Source organism: Candoia aspera, chromosome 8 (genome assembly GCF_035149785.1).
Source record: "Candoia aspera isolate rCanAsp1 chromosome 8, rCanAsp1.hap2, whole genome shotgun sequence".
Taxonomy (NCBI): Eukaryota; Metazoa; Chordata; class Lepidosauria; order Squamata; family Boidae; genus Candoia; species Candoia aspera.
This window is the reverse complement of record NC_086160.1, coordinates 46,656,691-46,680,520: the sequence shown is the minus strand read 5'-3', so window position 1 is coordinate 46,680,520 and position 23,830 is coordinate 46,656,691. Positions and strand designations below refer to the sequence as shown.

Here is a 23,830-nt window from a genome sequence, read left to right as displayed (position 1 = left end):
AACCTGTTTCTACATTAAGAAAGATCTGTACTGAAATAATACAGGATTAAATTAGATGGTTTTATGGGGACATTTTATAGCACTTGTAATTTTTCAAGTTATTCTTCAGAGTAATTTCCTTCAAACCACATGTTAAGAAAAAGAAGGATTCAGACCTCCAATATCTTCTAAAACTAAAGTCTGGAAACATCATGTATCCCTATTTCCCTTTTAAAAAAGGAAAAACATGTTTATATGCTACTTGAACAAAACATTTATGACACATACTGTTTTACAAATAATGATAAAGTTTGAGATTTGTTTCTTTCATCCAAAAGTTGAACAAATAAGGTACATTATCTGTTTTGTATCTGCTCTTCCAAATAGTAGCATCCCATGTGAAAAGGTATTCATTTTTATCATTACATTTAATGACATTGTGAATAGTTAGACATGGAAGATTTTTCCCTACACAAACTAAACTACTGAAACTGGGTGTTGCCTCATGGCACTGAACTTTAAAATGCTTTTTCTTCCTAGGTGAAAGTCAACAGAGAGAAAAGACCAGAAAGTAAACTTATATAAGAAGTTAACCTAAGCAAAATGTAAAACTTACCATTTGAAGTGCAGTAAGTTCTTCTGTTAATCGACAGATTTGAATATTGTATCGTTTCCTCTCATTTTCCACCTATTTTTTTTGAAAGGTGTATTATTCAATGTCCAATTGAGGTTTTCTTTCTTAATCATATAATACATTTTTAGGACTACAAGACACTGCAATATGTTAAGGAATAAACTAATTATAAGTAGAGCTTTCTGTATAACTTGCAAAGCTAAGCAATGTTAACCTGCAGATATAGGTGTTCATAACTGGAAGGGCAGCTCCTCCAGCCCTTTGAACATGCTACTCATGGCATTTGGAGAACCTGATGAAGGTTTAAGGGCATCCCTGAAAATCAGGCAAAGTGACTTGCATTAAGCTGGAATTTTTAGCAACCTTACTTCCTACCCTGTCCCCAAGTCTCTTTGGGCATCCGAAGAACGTGCCTCAAAATTCTGGTTCTGCCAGCTGAGTTACATGGACTGTAGCCTACACAGTTTATTTGGAGAAATAATTTCTTCTCCCAATAACAAAGGTCCATTTGTTACTTGAATTATCTAATATTGCACAGACAAAAAGCCGCATATTTCAACTGAGATAACTTTCAATTGTATATAGATATTTTGCTTTCAAAGTAATAGTGTATTATTAGTGTAATTTACAAGAACAAAATGTGTAAGAAAATATGAAAAAGTTCTAAGCGCAACTGCTTACTTCCTTCCTAGTTCTTGAAGCAGCATCTTGAAGCAGCTGAGAAACTGCTTGCTTCATATTTTCAATTTCCTCTTCTTTTTGTTTCTCTGATAGCATTGCCTAGAATTGGAAAGAATAGTTATATTCTAGTAAAGACGTAACTTCCTACAGAAGTCAAGTCAAAACCCTAAAGATATAGCTATTTTCAATAAACAGAAACAGACTGACTTCTTAATTAAGTCAAAAGCACTGTTATCCTGCAAACGTGTAGAATAAATTAATCACCTGACTCTTCTGAAGGTTAGCTTCTTCTATGAGTTGCATGCTGTCTCGGACCTTTGCTACAGCATCATACTTCTCTTCTTCTATATTCACACACTTTGTTTGCAGCTCCTGAATTTTTTTTTCAAGGTTTGTTCTTTCTGATCTTAGCTGTTTAGAATCTTGTGTAGCTACACAAAGTCTGCATATTGGAACAGGGACCAATTAACTTTTAAGTATAGATTAAAATTAAGTTCAGGTAAGACTACAATTAAAATGGCTGTCCTTGTATCTTTCAAGACCTGACAAGATTAGATTAATTCCCTTCTCGAATACCTTGAAATCAATTATCTTGGGGCAGCATCTTTTTGCAGCATCTTTCAAGCAGTTTTCACTGTTATCATAACGGTGAAATTTCAGATGTCCAGAAATAGGAACACTTCTTGACAAACTAGTAATAACCTTTATTTTAATTTAGACCTGATGATGGAATTTTATTCTCCTTATAATTCTTGTAATGTTCATTGCTTTGTAATCCTGTCCAATTTAGTAAAGTGTTTCTCAAATTTTGAGGTTACTTTTTTCAAGAAGAATTTGAAAACTAGGCTAAACTTAAAAATATTTCTGATTGGCAGAATCCAAGTCTGTATTTAAGTAGTACATTTTGCCATTGATCCTAAAACCAAAAAAGCCAAGATAGCTCTCAAACATTAACCAATTTTGCTGACATTTTTGACAACAAGCCAATATTGGACTTAATGTTTATTCTCGAGGGCTGCAACAATGGTAGCCAATTAAAATTCATTGGCTGAAATTAATTATAGTGATTGGGTGAAAATATGTTCTGAAATTACAGTAAATGTCTGATCATGCAACAAAAAATCAAAGGTAAACTTGTATAAGGTTGTAGTGTTAAAATTGAAATTATTTAATAATCTACCTTGTCTCCAGCTGTTTTATGCTTGACTGCAATTCTTGCAAGCGTTTATCTGATGCCTCCTCTTTTTCCCGAGCAGCTAGGACCTCTTCTTCCTAAACACCAGAGAAGTCAGAGATTTTTAGAACAACTTTGTGTGACTACAAGGAAACAGAGGACCAGCAATATAAACTTCCATTGTGAAAGCTGAGAAATGTGTTCTACCTTTCCATTTAATTGGCTGCGAAGATCCTCAATGAGTCTCATCATTTCATCAGCTTTTTCAACACTTGTTCTCAAGTCCAATTTGGATTGCCTGTATAATAAAAACACAAATAATTCTAAGTAAGAAATATACTGACTACAAAAAATACCATGTTTTTACATTACATTACAACTCCATGTTCAAACTCAAGAAAAAATTGCCATGAAGATGTAATTATGCTCTTACTCAAACAAATTATTGCACCAGTAAAAGTCACCTCTTAGTTTATTTTATTATCTCTCTGTCAAGATTTTATTTTACAGCACTCCATACAGCAGTTCATTTCTCCAAAGATCTGCTCATCATTGTGATGAACAGGATGTGTTGGTGTGCATGGATAATTTTCCATCCAATATATATGAAGTAACATCAACCATTTATTAGAAAGAAAGGTTTTCTTCATTGCCTACAATAGTTCTTGCAGAGTTCAGCATTTGCTCACAATGTTTCATCTCCATATATAGGTATAAACTTCCACCTGTTAATATACAATAAGCCGTAAAATACTTTTCCAAAGCCTCATTGCACAGGTAGGACCATTACCCTATTTTTTTTAAAATATTTATTCACTCTCATTGACCAACCCAAAGACAAACCTTTAAGGTTCTGGTTATCAATTACTTATGCTAGAATTTTATCTCTGAAAGATATATGAAAAATGTATACATATATACATTTTAAACTTAATTGCAGAATAGACTGAGTACAATTAAAGTACAATTGCAGAATAGATTGAAGGCCAATTATAATACAAAATGCCTGGAAATATAATTTTTCTCTATTTTAACAACCCTTTTAAATTTCCTCAAAACTATATAAAATGTTATTTTTCTCTGATCTATTCTATGCACAAAGAACTTTTTACTTTTAAAAGACATTTTGATTAAAATTAAGGTAGTTAAGCAAAATATGTATTTTTTTTAGAAGAATAAATATTTATTTAGACTGAATTTGTAATCTGGATAAACAGCTGTTTACCCTGATTGATTTGCACTGCCAGAGAAAACACAGAGAGTATGACTGTACCTGAAAAGACACAATACATATAATATACACATATACACTTATGTGTGCTTTCAGACAGCCATAGATACATTACAAACAAAACAGTTTCAACAGTGGTTGAAGATATTAGGGAGAAGCAGAAATTCTTTTTGCATGTCCCTTGATTATCTATCTACGCATAGGTGTGGTATACACAATTGATCAAAGCGTACGTATTTATTTTTTTGCAGTTTTTAGAACTGCCATGATTACATATGTACTTTATAGTAGCAGTTTTGCTCATTTTATTTAATCATAAACACTGACATAAACGTATTTTAAAACCAGTTAAGTTTTACTTAAAAAAAAGTTTCCACAAAATGCAAAATGCTCCGTGTCTAAAATATATTTTTAATAGTTTAATTTGTGTGTATGTGCATGTGTGTATTGTCTAAAATGCAGCCCTCAGCTGCAAAAAGAGTTCAGAAAAAGTTAAGAATGACTGGGAAATTTTGCCTAGGAATGGGAGTAAGTTTACTGAATTAGCTACTGCCAGTTATTCCTCTATAAGAAAAGGTGTGCTAAGCCCTATCGTTTTTTTTAAGTGTTTTAAGATTGAGAAGTCTATACCTTTGTCGCTTGCGCAGCTGTTCCAGCTCTACGTTTTGTTCCATTACAGTTTTCAGAAATACTTGATTAATCTGTAAACAGAATAATTTTTAAATACATTATACTGCTGTTAAAACTCAATAAATCATGAGAGCCAGTGTGTTAGAGTGGTTAAGGTGCTGGTCTAGGAATGCAGAAACTCAGGGTCTAGTATACCCTCAACAACTGAAGCTCACTCGGAGAGATTGCCTACTGAAATTGCTTGCTTCCCATGCCTCCCCTCCTCTGGCAGAGCAGAGTGATTGGAGAGAAAGAGATTTCAAGAGAGTAAGCTGTTTGCTCATTGACACATTGAAAGCAATGTGATTGCGCTGGCAGCACGAAAGGGTCAGACAAAGGAGAGACTGCCTACAGAAGTCACTCCCCACCCCCCCTGCAGAGTGGAGAGATTGGAGACCATGAGATTTCAAGAAAGTACTGTAAGCTGTTTGTACAGCGCGCCTGAGGCTTCCAACCCTGGGCTGCAGTGTGACTGCATTGCTTTCAATGTGTACAAGACAGTAAGCAGGCATTCAAGCATTCCAAAGGGCGGGGGAGTGGTTAGGAGGCAAACAAAAGTGGAAGGTATGAAACTGACTTGTCTCTTTCCAGCCAGAAAGCTCAGTCATGATCATGTGATTTCCCACTTTACAGTCACTTCGCTTAGTGGAGTTGCCTGTCCCAATTAGGGTTGTTAAGTGAGGACTATCTGTACTTTGCTTAGCAGCAGAACAAAATCTGGCTTTTTCAACTAACCATGCTTATAACAAAACTCAGAGTCATGTGCTACTGCAGTACAGCTATCTATGTTGCAATAATTTTACTACTGACTTTACTTCATTTAGACTTTTATAATTGTCAATACATATATAATCTTTGTCCTAAATTCAGTGGCATTTTAAGGGTCTTATTCTGTCTTAGATGGGACGCGGTGGCGCTGTGGGTTAAACTGCTGCGCTGCTGAGCTTGCCGATCGGAAGGTCGGCGGTTCGAATCCGCGCAACAGGGTGAGCTCCCGTTGCTAGTCCCAGCTCCTGCTCACCTAGCAGTTCGAAAACATGCAAACGTGAGTAGATCAATAGGTACCGCTTCGGCGGGAAGGTAATGGCGTTCCGTGTTGTCATGCCGGCCACATGACCACGGACGGGTCTACGGACGCCGGCTCTAACGGCTTAGAAACGGAGATGAGCACCGCCCCCTAGAGTCGGACACGACTGGACTTTACGTCAAGGGAAACCTTTACCTTTACCCTATTCTGTCTTAGATGCACCCGCATTAATCATTGCTTTCAATCACCAACATTTTAAAAAAAATCAACTCCTTTTTTGTTCTGTTTGCATTTCACTGTAATTTCAAGTAAGTAAGTAAATAAATTTTAAATTCCAGAGCACTTAATTGTACTCATGCAGAACCTGTACATGGATCAAGAGGCAGTCGTTAGAACAGAAAACGGTGATTCCGAGTGGGTCAAAATTGGAAAAGGTGTGCCACAAGGTTGTATACTGTCACCCTACTTATTCAATGTGTGTGTTGAACAAATAATTCTAGGAGCAGGAATGTACGAAGAACGGGGTATCAGAATTGGTGGAAGACTCATTAACAACTTGCAATATGCAGATGATACAACTTTTCTTGCTGGAAGTGAAGAAGACTTGAAGTACTTGCTGATGAAGATCAAAGATTGTAGTCAGTAATACGGACTACACCTGAATGTGAAGAAGATGAAGATACTCACAAATGGACCAATAAACAATGTCACAATAAATGGAGAAGAAATTGAAGTTGTCAACAATTTCAGTCTACTCAGATTAACGATCAATGCCAAGGGAAGTAGTAATCAAGAATGACATATCGTGCTGGGAAAATATGCCATCAAAGACCTATCTAAAGTTTTCAGAAGTAAAGACGTCAGTTTAAAAACAAAGGTGCGTCTAACTCACGCCATGGTCTTCTCAATTGCCACATATGCCTGTGAAAAATGGACATTAAAAAAGGAAGAGAAGAAGAACTGATGCATTTGAATTGTGGTGTTGGTGAAGATTGTTGAAAATACCATGGTCTGCTAGAAGAACAAACAAATCAGCTTTGGAAGAAATACAACCAGAATGTTCCCTAGAGGCAAAGATAACTAGGCTTAGACTCTCATACTTTGGGCACATTGTCAGGAAAGACTGATCACTTGAAAAGGACATCATGTTTGGTAAAGCTGAGGGCCAATGGAAAAGAGGAAGACCTTCAATGTGATGGATTGATACAATTACTGCAACAATGGATGCAAACATTGGAACAGTCAGGCATATGGTGCAAGACCGAACAGCATTTCGTTCTGTTATACATAGGGTCGCCATGAGTTGTAAACAACTCAAAGGCAACTAACAACACAGCTAAGTAAATAAGTTTATTGCTGTAACCACAGGTCATAACATAGGAAAGCCATAAAATACAATAAAATAACAATAAAACAATAAAATAATGAAATTATAGAGTAATAGAAGAAGTATTAGATTTGAAAAGGTTACAACAAAATAAAGCCACGGCTACAGCTAAGAACTTAAGTATTTCTTCCTAAGTTTAAATGAGAGCAGAGCAAAAGTAGCAACTTGGTTGCTGACAGTTGGAAACATGTCTGCAAGAAGATAGTACAGTTTTTCATGGTTGGAGCTCTTGAGTTCATCTGCCATTAATAATTTGATTGCAATTTTGTTTCACTATATTTCACTTACTCTCTGCTTTTGCCTATACTTTTAAAAAAGCTTCTTACTTCAACTTCATTAGCTTCCCATAGTCATGTCATTAAGTGCAGAAGGATACAGAAGGAAATTTTTTTTTTTAAACTAATACTGAGTAATCAAAAAAATCTAGGCATTAAAACTTGGTAATCATGGACTGTCTACAGACAAAACCTTGATTTTTTTATGAACAGCAAATTTTCCCAAATCAGGAAAAACTGGTATCCAAGTAGCACTTAAACTAAAAGGGATTAAAAATATAGTTGTTGTTTATTGGTTTAGTCGCTTCTGATGCTTTGTGACTTCATGAACCAGCCCACGCAAGAGCTTCCTGTCAGTCATCAACACCCCCAGGTCCCCCAGGGACGAATCCATCACCTCTAGAATATCATCTATCCATCTTCCCCTTGGTCGGCCCCTCTTCCTTTTGCCTTCCACTCTCCCTAGCATCAGCATCTTCTCCAGGGTGTCCTGTCTTCTCATTATGTGGCCAAAGTATTTCAGTTTTGCCTTTAATATCATTCCCACAAGTGAGCAGTCTGGCTTTATTTCCTGGAGGATGGACCGGTTTGATCTTCTTGCAGTCCAAGGCACTCTCAGAATTTTCCTCCAACACCACAGTTCCAAAGCATCTATCTTCCTTCGCTCAGCCTTCCTTATGGTCCAGCTCTCGCAGCCATATGTTACTACGGGGAACACCATTGCTTTAACTATGCGGACCTTTGTTGTCAGTGTGATGTCTCTGCTCTTAACTATTTTACCGAGATTTGTCATTGCTCTTCTCCCAAAGATTAAGCGTCTTCTGATTTCCTGACTGCAGTCAGCATCTGCAGTAATCTTCGCACCTAGAAATACAAAGTCTTTCACTGCTTCTACATTTTCTCCCTCTATTTGCCAGTTATCAATCAAGCTGGTTGCCATAATCTTGGTTTTTTTGGGTTTAGCTGCAAGTCAGCTTTTGCACTTTCTTCTTTCACCTTCATCATAAGGCTCCTCAGTTCCTTTTCGCTTTCAGCCATCAAAGTGGTATCATCTGCATATCTGAGATTGTTAATGTTTCTTCCAGAGATTTTAACTCCAGCCTTGGATTCCTCAAGCCCAGCACGTCACATGATGTGTTCTGCGTACAAGTTGAATAGGTAGGGTGAGAGTATACAGCCCTGCCGTACTCCTTTCCCAATCTTAAACCAGTCCGTTGTTCCATGGTCTGTTCTTACTGTTGCTACTTGGTCATTATACAGATTCTTCAGGAGGCATACAAGATGACTTGGTATCCCCATACCACTAAGAACTTGTCACAATTTGTTATGGTCCACACAATCAAAGGCTTTAGAATAGTCAATAAAACAGAAATAGATGTTTTTCTGAAACTCCCTGGCTTTTTCCATTATCCAGCGGATATTGGCAATTTGGTCCCTAGTTCCTCTGCCTTTTCTAAACCCAGCTTGTACATCTGGCAATTCTTGCTCTATGAACTGCTGAAGTCTACCTTGCAGGATCTTGAGCATTACCTTACTGGCATGTGAAATGAGTGCCACTGTTCGATAGTTTGAACATTCTTTAGTGTTTCCCTTTTTTGGTATGGCGATATAAGTTGATTTTTTCCAATCTGATGGCCATTCTTGTGTTTTCCAAATTTGCTGGCATATAGCATGCATTACCTTGACAGCATCATCTTGCAAGATTTTGAACAGTTCAGCTGGGATGCCGTCGTCTCCTGCTGCCTTGTTATTAGCAATGCTTCTTAAGGCCCATTCAACCTCACTCTTCAGGATGTCTGGCTCTAGCTCTGACCACAACGTCAAAGCTATCCCCGATACTGTTATCCTTCCTATACAGGTCTTCTGTATATTCTTGCCACCTTTTCTTGATCTCTTCTTCTTCTGTTTGGTCCTTGCCATCTTTGTTTTTGATCATACCCATTTTTGCCTGGAATTTACCTCCGATGTTTCTAATTTTCTGGAAGAAGTCTCTTGTCCTTCCTATTCTATTGTCTTCTTCCACTTCCACGCATTGCTTGTTTAAAAATAATTCCTTATCTCTTCTGGCTAACCTCTGGAATTTTTCATTTAATTGGGCATATCTCCCCCTATCACTGTTGCCTTTTGCTTTCCTTCTTTCTTGGGCTACTTCTAGTGTCTCAGCAGACAGCCATTTTGCCTTCTTGGTTTTCTCTTTCTTTGGGATGTATTTTGTTGCCGCCTCCTGAACAATGCTGCCAACTTCTGTCCAGAGTTCTTCCGGGACCCTATCTACTAAGTCCAGTCCCTTAAATCTGTTCTTCACCTCCACTGCATATTCCTTAGGAATATTAGTGAGCTCATATCTAGCTGATCTGTGGGTCTTCCCTAATCTCTTTAGTCTGGTCCTAAATTGTTCAATAAGAAGTTCGTGATCTGAACTACAGTCAGCTCCAGGTCTTGTTTTTACCGACTGTATAGATGTCCGCCACCTTTGGCTGCAAAGGATGTAGTGAATCTGATTTCGGTGTTGTCCATCTGGGGAAGTCCATGTATAAAGCCGTCTCTTAGGTTGTTGGAAGAGAGTGTTTGTTATGCAGAGTGAGTTGTCTCGGCAAAATTCTATCAGCCTATGTCCTGCTTCGTTTTGTTCTCCCAGGCCATACTTACCTGTAATTCCAGGTGTCATTTGACTGCCCACCTTATCATTCCAGTCTCCTGTGATGAAAACAACATCTTTTAGGCGTGTTGTCCAGTAGGTGCTGCAGATCCTCATAGAACTGCTCTACTTCAGCTTCTTCAGCATCTGTGGTTGGGGCGTATATTTGGATCACTGTGATGTTAGATGGCTTGCCCTGAATTCGAATTGAGATCATTCTGTCGTTTTTTGGATTGTATCCAAGCACTGCTTTCGCCACTTTACTATTAATTATGAAGGCTACTCCATTTCTTCTGTGGTCCTCTTGTCCACAGTAGTAGATCTGGTGGTCATTTGATGTGAAGTGGCCCATTCCAGTCCATTTCAGTTCACTGACGCCCAAAATGTCTATCTTTAATCTTGACATCTCACCAATAACCACATCCAATTTGCCCTGGCTCATAAATCTTACAATCCAGGTTCCAATGGTGTGTTGATCCTCAGAACATCGGATTCGCCGTTCACCACCAGCACCATCAGCTGCTAGCCGTCCTTTCGGCTTTGAGCTAGCTGCGTCATCACGTCTGGGGCTAGTTGAACTCATCCTCTGTTCCTCCCCAGTAGCATTTTGACCATCTTCCGACCTGGGGGTCTCATCTTCCGATGGTATACCGACATATAAAAATATAGTACAAGCCACTATATAATACAACTCATAAAGTATGCAAGGAAAAAAAGTTAGACATATCTTTATGAAAAGTTATATCTGTTTGGAAAATATATATTACTGTTTTATATTTTTCTGCTGTTATGACTAGTCCAAAATAATTTAAGTCATTATAATTTCAATATTTCACTTACTGACTCCGTTTTTTCATTGGCTAAATGTAGTTGTTTTGTTACCTGTTGAAAGCTTATTAATTGATCCTAGAAAGAAGATAATACAGAGCATTGGAATTACAATCTACAGGATTTATCAACATAAAAAGAAATGCTCAAACATAATGTATTAAATATTTAAGTATTATTATTACATTTTATACATTATTAGTGGCTGTTGTCCAGATTTTACAGTCAACCAATTTATTTCAAATGGAATCACACAATAGCATAAGGTAGGAATGCTCTACAGTATTCCTCTTCCTAATATTCTGTTTGTGTGTACATTTCTGAGGCTTTGCCTGTGACAGAGATAAGTACCTTCCTTTAAGAGACTGTGATAGAACACACTGTATTTCTGCAATAAGATTCAAAAGTTTTTAAGTGCATGGAGTATACTTATAAGTTGAATAAATTACTCACAGCTAATTTTGTAACAAATCTTTGAAAATTCAGAAGCAGACTTCAAAATCAAGCAAACAGTGTCCTTTTTCTAATATGCATTCAGGTTTCAAACCTTCGGAAGACACTGGGGGGCTGTATCCTGGGGGTCTACATGAGCTCACAGGATCATTTTTACATACAAACTTGAGCTACCTAAGGCTTTCAAAATACATCTTTTGGTTTTACACTCCTTCCCTGCATATCAAAAACAAAACAAAACAAAACAAAAAGACACCCTATCTCCCACCTCATAAATAATCTGAAAAGTTCAGCTCTGTTCTCCAGTATGAGATGGTCATGTCTATGATTTGCCCAAAGACCATTTAAAGTAAACATGTTCCTGTACGAAAAAGCTGGCCATTCCTGAAATCTTGAGTTAGTGGGAAAATAATTGTCTTCATTTTAATTTATTATAATATACATATAATTATGTTACTTTTTGCTTCTTCCTTTCTGCAATATGTATTTGTGCTTCTGTCATATGTTCCTGGTATGTCTGCCGAAGTTGCTCCAATTCACGTGATGCTCTCTGCCAAAGTTCTAGGACGTGTTCCTTTTCCTTAAAATTGAAATAATGAAAAAAAGAATGTCAGAATTTTTCTTTCCATTTGTATTTAACGATCAAATGTTTGAAAAGAAGAATTACTAGTAGTTAAGGTGCTGGGCTAGAAACCAGGAGACTGTGAGTTCTAGTCCCGCCTTAGGCATGAAAGCCGGCTGGGTGACCTTGGGCCAGTCACTCTCTCTCAGCCCAACTCACCCCACAGGGTTGTTGTTATGGGGAAATAGGAAGAGGAAGGAGTATTAGGTATGTTCACCACCTTGAGTTACTTATAAAAATAATTAAGGCGGGATAAAAATAAAAATAAATAAATGAATAAAATCTATTATGGTAAAATGTAAATTTACTTTGACTTAGTCTTCAAAGAGATATTACTCTTTGTTCCTTATAGAGTTAATTTATATACTGTAATTATAAGCAGAAGATTGCATTACTTGAGAGAAATCCATTCTTTTATGAACATCTTTGTGCCCATTTATTAATCATAATAAAATAGGCTACAAATGTTAGTGTCTTCCTTTCTTGGTATCATGTAGGTATGATATCAAAAATTAGATTGAATATCAATTTATATCCATGTCTTGAAATTAGAAACAAGTTTAGATATACAAACACTAATACTAAAACCATAATCTACAAATTTTCAGCTAAAACAAAAAAGTTTCTGAAAGTTATTTTAGGAACCTAAACACAAAGTCCAACCAAAGCAAAGGTTTCCATTTGCTCACTTTATCTGCTAGCTGTAACTGTTCTTGAAGGTTTCCTATTTGGTTTTCATTCTTTTGTGTAGCATCCTTTGAAACAGAACCAGATGGCAGAGCTTCCAACTGCTTTTCAATTGCTTCTCTTAATTCTTCATGCAATCTGTGTTACAATAAGAGGTGGATCACTTTGTTGCAAAACAGCAACAGAATTGTATTTGTATTAGGAATGGTTCTTCCATCGGACAAACCATTAACACTTTTAAGCCCCCCGATCATTTTTCCTTAAATAGCAAGTACATTATTTCCAGCAAAATATCCCAAGCACCAGTATTTACTGCATTGCAAGAGTAAGACAGAAATAACATATGATCTTTTCAACCAAAATCTTGACATGTCTCAGAAGCAGTCCATGGGAACACTTAAAATGATCTACAATATTCAGTAGTTTCTTGCTGTATAATACAAACAAAATAGTATTAATGTGATTTTTATGACTTTACCTTTCATTTTCCTTGATGACTTGTTCAAGTTTTAGCCTCATTTCTTTCATCTGTATCTAAAAGTCAGCAAAACAGGACATTAAATATTTATTTTTGAAGATATGATAGATCACATACAGTACATATTCAGTATGATACAACCACTACTAAGATGCTTGAATGCCAATTAAAAATGTTGCCGTTTATGAAACAAGATTTCTCATATTAGAAATATTTATAAAATACCTTTGAACTACTAGAAAACAGTGGCAATACTATTTTTATTACTTACGATTCAGTGTTCTTTTTAAAGTCTTACCATTATCAGTTCAATTATAGACATTACTGTTTTTAATTACTTAACAAGATGTATTAGGATAAAAATAATGTAGCTTTAGCTTCATACCTGACAGTATTTCAATTGTTCATTCATTTCCCCAAGATGTTTATCATATTCAGCAACTATAGGAGGTAATGAGCTAAAAGGAATGTAAAATAAAGTTATTTGGTATATTGACTGAACATTCAAGTGACATACCACAATTTAAAATAAAAAAAAATCTGTCACATAAAAAAATGAAACATTAGAGGAAAATACTTAAGGACAAGCACAGTAATCACAAATCACACACACATGTATATATGGAAACATTTTCCAAGCAATTGGTCATTTCTTTGCTTTATTTACTTATATGTTAGATTTATATCCTGCTTTTCCTCTAGAACAGGGTTTCTCAACCAGGGTTCCATGGAACCCTAGGGTTCCACGAGAGGTCACTAGGGGTTCCCTGGGAGATCACGATTTATTTAAAAAATTATTTCAAATTCAACTTCAACTTCATATTAAAGAGGTACGTTTCATTCTTTATTTTTAGTTTAAGAACACTGTTAATGCATATATGCACGCCTACATATGAAACAAATATAATAATTCTGTAACTTCTAGCCTATATTTGAGCCTGAATCTGCAGGGATTCCCTGAGGACTAAAAAATCTTTCAAGGGTTCCTCCAGGGCCAAAAGGTTGAGAAAGTGTGCTCTAGAAGCTCAAAGGGTCATACACAGAATTCCATACTCCAATTTTTATCAGCAGTAACAATCCTGAGTGCCATCAAATGTTTTCCAAAGCTGAATATAAACTTGAACCTAGCTCCTCCTGATCCTAATTCAGCACACACACTTTAATGCCATCACACAATTCCAGTGAGAGAGAGGAGTGGGATTTCCCCCCTCAGTTGTTGCCTAAATGTCCTCAGAGTGGGAACAATTAAGTCTTCTGCTCAAAAGCCCTAGGAGAATTTACACCAGAAAGTTACAGATGGCAAGAAAAGTATAAGTGCAGCAGTGTTTTATTTCTTTTCAGTACTGTTTTGTTCAGTTGTGAAGTTTTACCTTTGTGAATATTTTGCATCCCTGTATTTTTGTTTATTTGTCTGCTTTGCTGATTAAGGATTCCTGGTACCTGTATGTAGATCTAGACCTTCTACAACTTGCTTCCGCTTTCTTACTTTCCAAGTACTCATTTTCTAGTCAATAGTAATAATTTGTTATTCCTTTTTTTTGCTTTGTCTAAGCACCAGATACCCCAAAAATTGCTTGGGCATGGACATTCTGGTAAAAGGGTGAAACTGGAGTCATTGTCAGGTCATCAGGGACAGAAACCACACTGAGGTGGTATTCCAACTCTAGTTCTTTATTGCTCCTATGCTAGAGACATAGGAGACTGGAGCTACTGCATTAAGCTAAAGGAAATAACCCAAAAGGGCTCTAAGGAGGGGCTCCTTGAACTTAACCTTCCCAGCCACCTGGTCTGGGTTGTGAAGTCGTTTATCAGTCTGGAACGCTCTCTCCCCCTGGGAACCAGCACCCTCGCTGGAATCCACCATAGTCATTTACTTCAAAGCTTAATTCTGAACAAGAGAAATCTCTCACCCAATCTGAATTCTCAGGAATATGAGCAGGTGGTTTTCTCTCCGCTCAAAAACAGGTGGTGGCAGCTTGCCTTACCTGTCTCAGGTGGAACTCTTTCACCTTGGGAGACAGCTATACCAGACACCCCAGAACTCAGCTAGATAGGGATAGAAGGGTAGAGATTCCCGAAAGAAATATGACAGACTTGTGTTGTGAAAGTCACCCTACTACAGATTGCCAATCTTTTATTTTGTGTCTTGACTTATAAAATTCCAAGGATTTACAAACCAGCAGACATGAATAACTTCATTTGAAGTACCAGTTATGGATCAGCCAACAGTATTCTATGGTAAACAACACAGGATCTTAACCACTAGTTATTGTAAGGATTAGGTATAATTGTAAATATAGGTGGAAATGTTTAAATTCCTCTCTTGCACCAATTGAAAAGAGATTTTATACAAGACAATTCCTTCCCTTTCAGTTTGCCCAGATAAAGGAGGAAACCCATACTGCTTTGTTTGGACTAAGAATGATTTTTATGAGGGTTAGACTATCTTCCAGCAGAACCTTTATCTCTTCCAAAATGACAACTTTCATATACTAAAAAAAATCAAACTCAGTGAAGTTATGCTAATATTTTTAAGACATGAAAGGAAGAAGATCAAAGTGCTACCCTCTTATATCATAAAACATTTTGCATAGCTATATATATAGCTAAGGGATAGAATGCTTATGGAATCAATTTCCAGATAAAGAGTCAGGTTCTGTCAAACATGACTAAATATTGGCAAAATATTTAGAAAATACATGGAGAGAGTTTTGATACCAATTTGGCTAAAGATCCACCGAAATGAATAAATCAACTTTAAATTCCATTGATTTCAGTGGATCAACTCTCTGTATGATTACATCTGGATTCAGCCCACAGAATCTTAAAAGAGTACTTTTTTTTCTTTTCACTTAATCATAAATCTAATTTCTTGATTCTGAGTATATTTGATTTAAATTGTGTGTGTGTGTGCGTGTGTGTGGTTTTTTACAAATATATGAACAAGTTCATGTTGAAACTGAACCCTGGCAAGATGGTATGGCTTTCAGTTCGGGGCCTTTTGGTTTCCAGAGAATTACTATCTCTGGTCTTGGATAGGATTGCACTGCCCCAGAAGGACCCTGTGTGTAATCTGGGGCTTCTCCTGGACTCACAACTCCTGCTCGAGCAGGTGGCAGTCATGGCCAGGAGGGACTTTGTGCATGTTGTGTGCCAGTTATGCCCATTCCTGGACCAATATGCCCTTCTCACAGTCACTCATGCCCTAATCACCTGTTTGGGCTATTGTAATGCTCTCTACATGGGGCTGCCCTTGAAGAGTATCTGGAAGCTTCAGTTGGTTCAAAATGCAGCAACCTGCATAGTTTTGTGCAAGCCTAGATTTGTGCATGCGTCATCTCTTCTGTGGGAGCTGCATTGGCTGCAGATTTGCTTTGGGGTCCAATTTAAGGTGCTGGTTATCACCTTTAAAGGACTTCACGGATTGGGGCCAGGTTATTTGCAGGACTGCCTTACCCCTGTCTCATCTACCCGGCCCACTTGAGCAGGGAAGCAGGATATGTTGTGGGTCTCTTCAGTCAGGGAAGTACATCTAGTGGGACTGAGGAGAAGGGCCTTCTCCATAGTGGCTCCCTCCCTTTGGAATATAATTCCCCCAGATAGGCTCCCTCCTTGCTCCTTTTCCAGAAGGCCCTGAATACCTGGTTTTGTCAGCAGGCCTGGGAACCCCAGGTTGCTACGGAGCCGATCAACTGGTCAATTTGAGTGTGTTTGTTGCCATCGTGGTGTGTGTGTGTGTTTTGTTTTATGAATTTTAATTCTGTAAGCCACCCAGAGCAACCACGTGTGTGTTGGGCGGCCTTATAAATGTGTTTAATAAATAAATAAAAAAGAAAGAAAGAAAGAAAGAAAGAAAGAAAGAAAGAAAGAAAGAAAGAAAGAAAGAAAAATTCGTTCATTTTCTAAGAGCATTTCCAGGCATGAACATATCTTTTTATAAAAGTGGGGGGGGGTTGCTTTGAAAGTGCATGTTACACATTATTTGAAATGCCAAATAAATTGCTTTACCTTTGGTCTATCAAGATGGGCTCCATTATACTGGCACCTTCAAAGGCATTATTCTGGAAGCAAACCATTTTATTTTAATGAAGTTATCTCTTGTCATACAAAGATGTTAAAAACTGTAAAATTTAACTGTACAAATCTCCATATTTAGATCGAAGTATTCCATATGGACTCAAGTTTAATTCAAAGAGCATAACCTTAGCTTTTCATATCTTGTTCTGTTTTCATCTTAATATACATCATTTCAGTTCTTTAAATACCTACATGAACTCAAAATATCTATATTTAATAGAAAAAAAGAAATATTTGCCAACTGTATTAACTTATAATGATCAGTAAGAATGCAAATAATTATTTATTTTTATTAAACATTAAAGCTGAATGAAGGGCCATCAATTCCATTAAGTGTTAATTCTATAGTGTTTCTAACATTGCAACCAGTGTCTTGTTCTGCTTTTATTTTATTTTATTTCATATCAGCTACTCCTTTTGATCAATGATAAATTAGCAACTAAATTTCATTTCTGCTTTGTTTGGAAATAGCACTAAATTTCAAAATCACCATTAGAGCTCCTTATTTTTTTGCCTGAGAGACAGATTTGTTGAGAAAGACAGAGATACTTTAGGGCAGAGAGATTTTTTTTTAATTTCATACCACAGAAATTGATTTAAATTATGAAGCTGTGTAATTTCACACCGCAAACTCAGATTCGTTGCAGATATCTGTGATTTCATAGAATAAACACTGATTTAGGGACAAAGTCTTTTGATTTAATGCTACAAACAATGATAAAGACACTGAATTTCATGCCACAAATCGTGGAAGGCATATGTGATTTCATATCACAAACGCTGTTCAGCTTGTAGAAACTATTCAATTTATTTTTTCCCATTTTACTACAAAACAGTGCCAAAATAAAAATGGGAATTCATCACAACGAACTCCTGTACTTTCAAAATGATTGAGAAGAAGGGAAGCTAACTGCTTAGTGGCCTCCTAACTTACAACATCATATGGACTCAGAAAAGCACAACTTGGCAGTTCAAGAAGAGAGCTGTTCAGGACAATTGTCATCTTATTTTGTAAAACTGGACAACAAATCAAAGGATGCTGTTACTGAAAAAGTGGGTGCTCATTCAGTGAATTTACACTTTTGTTTTGGCATTGTTTGGGGTATAGTAAAATAAGGATGATTAAACTCATTTTTTTTCCCAGCAAGCTTAACCACATGGCCCAACAATTGTAAGTTTATGGATTGCACATCTGTGCTGCTAAAGGTACTGATTGTACGGTAACCCAAACTATTAGAATCAAGAATTTCTTAACCGAGGCAGAAGTAACTATTAATTCTATTGTTGATGATGCTCTAAAGGTTTTTGAAGATCACTTAGCTTACTGCTGAGATGGTACAGATCAAGCTCCAAGGTTCCAAAAGCACAGAATGACCCTGGGACTTCTGGTGAGGATATGGTGAGCTGAATGTCCTTGAAAGAGCAGGGATAGCATTGTGGCAGAAATTGGCAACCAGAAGGAGAATTCTGGCCACTTCCAATCTCTCAGGAAAAAGGAGAGATTGTGAGATTGCCCACATGAACTCCGGATAGTTGCTTCTTGCAAGTAGATTGCAGGAACTGAGGTTTTTGTGGTTGGCTTGTGAGTGGAGCAGCTGGGAGTCGAGGGAGTTCCACTGAGCTCACAGCCGTCAATGTAGTCTATATGCATGAAATGCTCAGTCAAGCCTCATTTCTTAATCCCTTTTGGAATTGCTTTTTAACTAATTTTTAACTATTAAGAACCTTCAGATCGGAAAGTTTTAAAACATTCACTGGGTGAGTCTCTTTCAATCCTTGGAGAAAGAAGTTTTAAGTACAAGATTAAGGATTTTTTTTAAAAAAATGAGGGAGGGGGGATAAACAGCAAAAAGGTGATCTTGATTTCATAAAGTTATAAATGGATTAAGGATCCAGAAGGATTTGAAAATTTTTTGATATTAATAATAAGAAATCTTCCTGTGGGAAAATGCTGTTGTTTAGGAAAAAAACATTATAAGATGGGTTTTTGAAGGTTGGATACTAGAGGGAACCAGAAAGAACTAAAGATTATAATTAAAGGAGAAGAACACTTAAATTCCATTTATTAATATAGAATGGAGCAAAATACTTTAACTTTGGATGAATTCAAGGATATTTGGGAACAATGGACTCAGAAGTTAATCTTAAGATTGTCTGCTATCATAGATAAACTGGATTGAAAAGAGATTATAGAAGAGGAACAAGTTTTACTGGACAAGACTGAGGCTGAGGCTGACTCAAATGTGGATTTAAAAATGACAGGCTATAAGAATGGTATGGAAAAAAGATGATATACTGGATATATATATATATATATGAAAGTGGCTGATGTATTAATAATTAAAAAGGGTATACAAATAACAAACCAGAAGAGTGACTTGGATAATTTTCTTACTTTGAATTTACAAAAGAGGCTTTAAGTTTTGAAGGATTTTCTGAGGAGACACAAAGAAAAGAAATCAAGTTCTGGGACATTATTTAAAGGGATTAAAGATTAAGATTGTTAAAATCAAAGGGAAGGAATATAAAGTTGATTTATTTGATAAAGGTTAAAATATGTATGCTGCTGTATCTGGTAACCCTTAATGGATTTTTGCTGACCAGGACCAAATGATGAGGCTTTAAAGATTTGGAAAAAAGATACTTTTTGTTGTATTTTTAGAGAAAGTGATAAGTTACTGTGTTAAAGGGAAGGAATATAAAGTTGGTGATAGAGGTTATCTCTATATAAAGATTTGATACAGATTAAAATATATGTTTTCTGATAACTGTTAATAGACTTTTGCTGACTAGGACTGAATGACGTGGCTTTAAGAAGTTGTTTAAAGATAAGGGATATGGGAAGAAGAGATCCTTCACTGTATTCTTAGAGGAGGTGATAAGTTACTGAAATTGTTTGTACTTATTGTGATGGAGGAAATCATTTTTTTTTATATTTCTTTTCTTTACTATATTATTTTTTCCTTCTTTTCTATTTTTATTCATATTTTCTTTTCTGCACTTTCTATCCCTTTTTCAGTCTTTTATATAGTACTTTTTTAGTTGGTATTAGTTTTTTATCTTTCTAACTGCAAACTTTAATAAAATTATTATTTTAAAAAAAGCACTGAATGACACTCAGCATATTTAAAAGATTCCCAAGGGTTGGTTTTTGTTTTGTTTCTCCATCTCATAATACAAATGTATGTCTTACTGATGCATATTCAGTGGATAAAAGAAAGGAACAACTGATAGCTGATACAATTATAAGATCACTAGGTCTGGCCTGCAAAAATCTAGATGATGACTAGATGACAATGAGAACATACAGAAAACTGTAGCCCTAAAAGGATGCCACTTACAGAAAAATATATGGGCACATCAGGTGCTACCAGAATGAAAGTGAAAGTGAAAGACACTATATGTTAAGATAGACATCAAAATTGTTTATTAGAAATAAAAGTGCTATTGATTTCTAATTAGATTGGTATACCCTAATGCACTTAAATGTGCATGTTTAAAAATCTTATCCTTGAGATTAAGGCAGGATCCCTCAGTTCTTTACAGGAAGGCAGTACTGATTTACAACATTTTACAATATTAAAGTATTTACAATATTTTATTGAAAGATGCTGTTGATGTCATTAGTATATCAGGTACCACCTATGTGTACACAGCATGTCACAAGAAACAGTGGCTTCTATGTGGCAAAGACTTGATATTTAATAATTGCTCCAGGCTGTTAGCTGTAATGGGAATGGCCAAATGTAATTGTTATAGGTTCATTGTGGTAAAGCATAAATAATTGACTATGGTACATTATATAATCAAGCTACTCTATAGAATGTACTCTTTTTTCAAAAGTTAAAATATAAGAACCCTGTTGTAATGATGGGCACCTGTACTTGGCAGGAGATTTAACTAGACGATCTACAAGGTCCCTTCTATTATATTTGACTCAACTCACTCAAGACTGAGTGGCTTTGGGTATTTGGGTCTTCTGGTGACAAGATTCTTCCACTGTTGGTCTGGGATGGGGTGACACTGCCCCAGACAGATCCAGTGCGCAATCTGGAGGTCCTCATGGACTTGTGGCTCCTGCTTGAAGAATAGGTGGCAGCCATGGCTAGGAGGGCCGTTGCATACCTTCAGGTTGTGTGCCAGTTGCACCCGTTCATGGACCAGGTGGCTTTGCTCAGTCACTCATGCCCTCGTGACGTCTCATCTGGATTACTGCAATGTGCTCTACATGGGGCTGCCCTTGAAAAACATCTGGAAATTTCAAGTGGTGCAGAACGCGGCTGCATGGGTAGTAAATGGTGTTGGGATATTCAACACATGTAATACCACTACTATGTGAGCTGCATTGGTTGCTGATGTGCTTCCAGGTGCAAGTCAAGGTGCTGGTTGTCACCTTTAAAGCCCTTCATGGCTTGGGACCAGGTTACCTACAGGACTGTCTTCTCCCAGTTGTTTCTACCTGTCCAATTCGGTCTGGCAGGTTGGGCACGCTACGAGTTCCGTCAGCCAAGGAATGTCAGCTGGCAGGGACTAGGAGACGTGCCTTCTCTGCCATAGTGCCTGCCCTCCAGAGGTCAGGATGACCCCAACCCTGTTGGCCTTTCGTAAGGCCGTGAAGACCTGGTTATGTGCCTGGGCCTAGGGCCCCTAATGTGTTAAGGGCCCCATTTCTTGGCTATATTAACATCTATGGCAATTCTTTATTCGGTGACCATATTATATTTATTTTGTATAGTTTTAATTGTTTTATGTTTTTTATGATTGTATACCACCCAGAGTCACTTGTTGAGATGGGTGGCTATAGAAATCAATCGATCAATCAATCAATCAGTCAGTCAATCAAGATACTTAGCACATATTAAATGGTGCAATATAAAATAGAACCTAGAAACCATGTAATAAAAATATGAAAAAATCAGGCACACCCATTTACATTATGTTCTAATCATCTTATTCCTCTCTTTGCTGTTTCCAACCATCAAATTAATAGATGAAGACGGGATAGCTTCCAGACAAAAAAAGGTTGATGATCCCTGACATCTAGCACTTAAACTATATAATACAGAATGAGTCTTCATGGAAGTTTATGTGGAACTTACTTTGATATCTGTTGCCATTTTATAATTTTATCGGAATTTCATATAAAGTTCGATTTTCTTTTCAGAAGCAGAACACAAAATCTGTGAAAATCAAATAAATGTGACTGGCAAATACTGCTTATGAATCATTTTAAACTCTACTTTCTAAACCTAAATTCTTAGGAAGAAATACAAAACAACCCAAACCATTTCCACAGGTCCTACAACATGCTGTTAAACTTCAGAGCTATAATCTTGATGTTATGGATATCAACCATAAAGTAATCAATTTGAAAAGAACCCTTTACTATTTCTTATTCAGTCTTAATGTCAAGATTTTATCTCTAAATAGGATTTGATCTTAATTTTTCTAAGAAAACTGGAATGTAAAGAGAACTCTTTAATAGTTGAATATTTCCATCATTTATATCTTATTCTTTGTCTTAAAAAAAACACCTAGAGAAGCTCATGAAGATAAATAATGATCTATCTATCCCTTAGTTTCAAAACGTTTTAAATCGTTCTGCTTACACATCTGATTGCGCAATCAGAAAACTTACTTTCCATGTACCACACTGAAATATCCTCATGTATTGTCTCCCCTCCAATTATTTAATGTTTTGCTTCTAGGCAAGGTTACCTTGCTCTTTGAAATCCAGTATTTCTTCTGCATCCTTGTAATCTCTTATCCCACCTCCTTTTTAAAGTACTTGGGATGCTGCAATCTCATCAAAGGTCTCAGGTTACCCTAAGGCTTCCTGAAATGACCAGCAGGTAATGTTCAACTAGCAGACTGGTCCTGAGCTCCTTCAACATGCTGGCCTTTGGGTGCAGGAAAGATTTGTTCTGTGCATCTTCCTGACACTCCTTGAACTTTACATTCCGTATGCCCTGTTCCTCCCCATGAGTAAGGAATTAAGGTAGTTTAATTTTTAGTCATTACATTTAACACCTGAAGATCTGTATGCACATCCTAAAAATCAGGTCCTTACCTGGAAGTAATTCCAGTTGAATTCCAGTGGGGAGAGTAGATGCTGAGTAGATTCCACAGGTCCTACAACATGCTGTTAAATTTCAGCATTGGGCTGTAACTCGATCTAGAAGCAGCTATTTTTTCCTCGGAACCGTTTGCTCTAACGTAAACCTACACATGATGAATGGGGTTCCGTCGCAGTAAGTTTTAACTACCTAAAAATGCATTTAGAAAAAGATGGTGTATCCTGGTTGCTGCAGAGGGCGTCGCCCTACCTTCATGGCTTACCCTCACCTAATCCTCAGAAAGGGAGACGGAAAGGAAAAGTGGAAGGCAGACTGTTAAAGCCTGGGCAGGAAAAGGAACCCTCCAACACATCTGGAAGCAGCTCTGGACTTCACCTTAGCAACGTCACCTCCCTCCCCCTCCAATCACTCCGGGCTTCACCTTAGCAACGTCACCTCCCTCCCCCTCTAATCACCGTCTTTCCCGCAGGAGGCCGGCACGCGCCACTGGATCGCTTGCGGCAACACCGCGGACGTCCTAACGACCGACTTCGCTGTGAAAAGGTTTTAAAAAAGGGTGGGTGGGTGGGATCGTGCATGATGTTGTCAGAAAAACCGCCAATCGGATTCTAGTTGAGCTCTGAGTGCACTTTTCCATTGGTTTGAATGATCACATGCTTCGTTCTTCCTTTTCCTTTGAATGAAGATGCCGCTGGGTAAAAGTAAGGGGTGGTGAGCGGAAGTGCAGTCGATCCTGTGGTAGTGAAGGTTTGGGTTTCGAGCGGGAGAGTTCAGGTTGCAATTTTCTGTTCTTATCCTTGGGCGGGCGTGCTGCTAAACTCAACGGGTCTTTCTTTTGAGTAACTATAAAAGGCTGCACTGAATGCTGATCGCGGCTGGATTTTCTTTTAGAGGTCTCCTTTAGTTTTTGAAG

The 23,830-nt window shown here is 37.2% G+C and overlaps 1 protein-coding gene across 2 annotated transcripts in view; it reads right to left on the bottom strand.

Annotated features, from left to right (window-relative positions):
• Positions 1-22,018, bottom strand: part of SCLT1 (sodium channel and clathrin linker 1) — a 42,398-nt gene extending 20,380 nt beyond the window's left edge. Inside the window, exons 1-14 of one of the 2 annotated variants that reach the window (XM_063310146.1) lie at positions 21,940-22,018; positions 16,772-16,824; positions 13,149-13,221; positions 12,764-12,819; positions 12,288-12,423; positions 11,434-11,556; positions 10,536-10,601; positions 4,330-4,400; positions 3,158-3,193; positions 2,676-2,766; positions 2,475-2,566; positions 1,559-1,736; positions 1,295-1,393; positions 596-667 (exon numbers count right to left, since the gene is read on the bottom strand). In XM_063310146.1, coding sequence (XP_063166216.1) covers positions 596-667; positions 1,295-1,393; positions 1,559-1,736; positions 2,475-2,566; positions 2,676-2,766; positions 3,158-3,193; positions 4,330-4,400; positions 10,536-10,601; positions 11,434-11,556; positions 12,288-12,423; positions 12,764-12,819; positions 13,149-13,221; positions 16,772-16,824; positions 21,940-21,957 — 1,164 coding nt within the window. In that variant the 5' untranslated portion in view covers positions 21,958-22,018. The remainder of the gene's footprint in view (positions 1-595; positions 668-1,294; positions 1,394-1,558; positions 1,737-2,474; positions 2,567-2,675; positions 2,767-3,157; positions 3,194-4,329; positions 4,401-10,535; positions 10,602-11,433; positions 11,557-12,287; positions 12,424-12,763; positions 12,820-13,148; positions 13,222-16,771; positions 16,825-21,939) is intronic. The other variant, XM_063310147.1, reaches the window with a different exon arrangement.
• Positions 22,019-23,830: the final 1,812 nt, after the last annotated feature.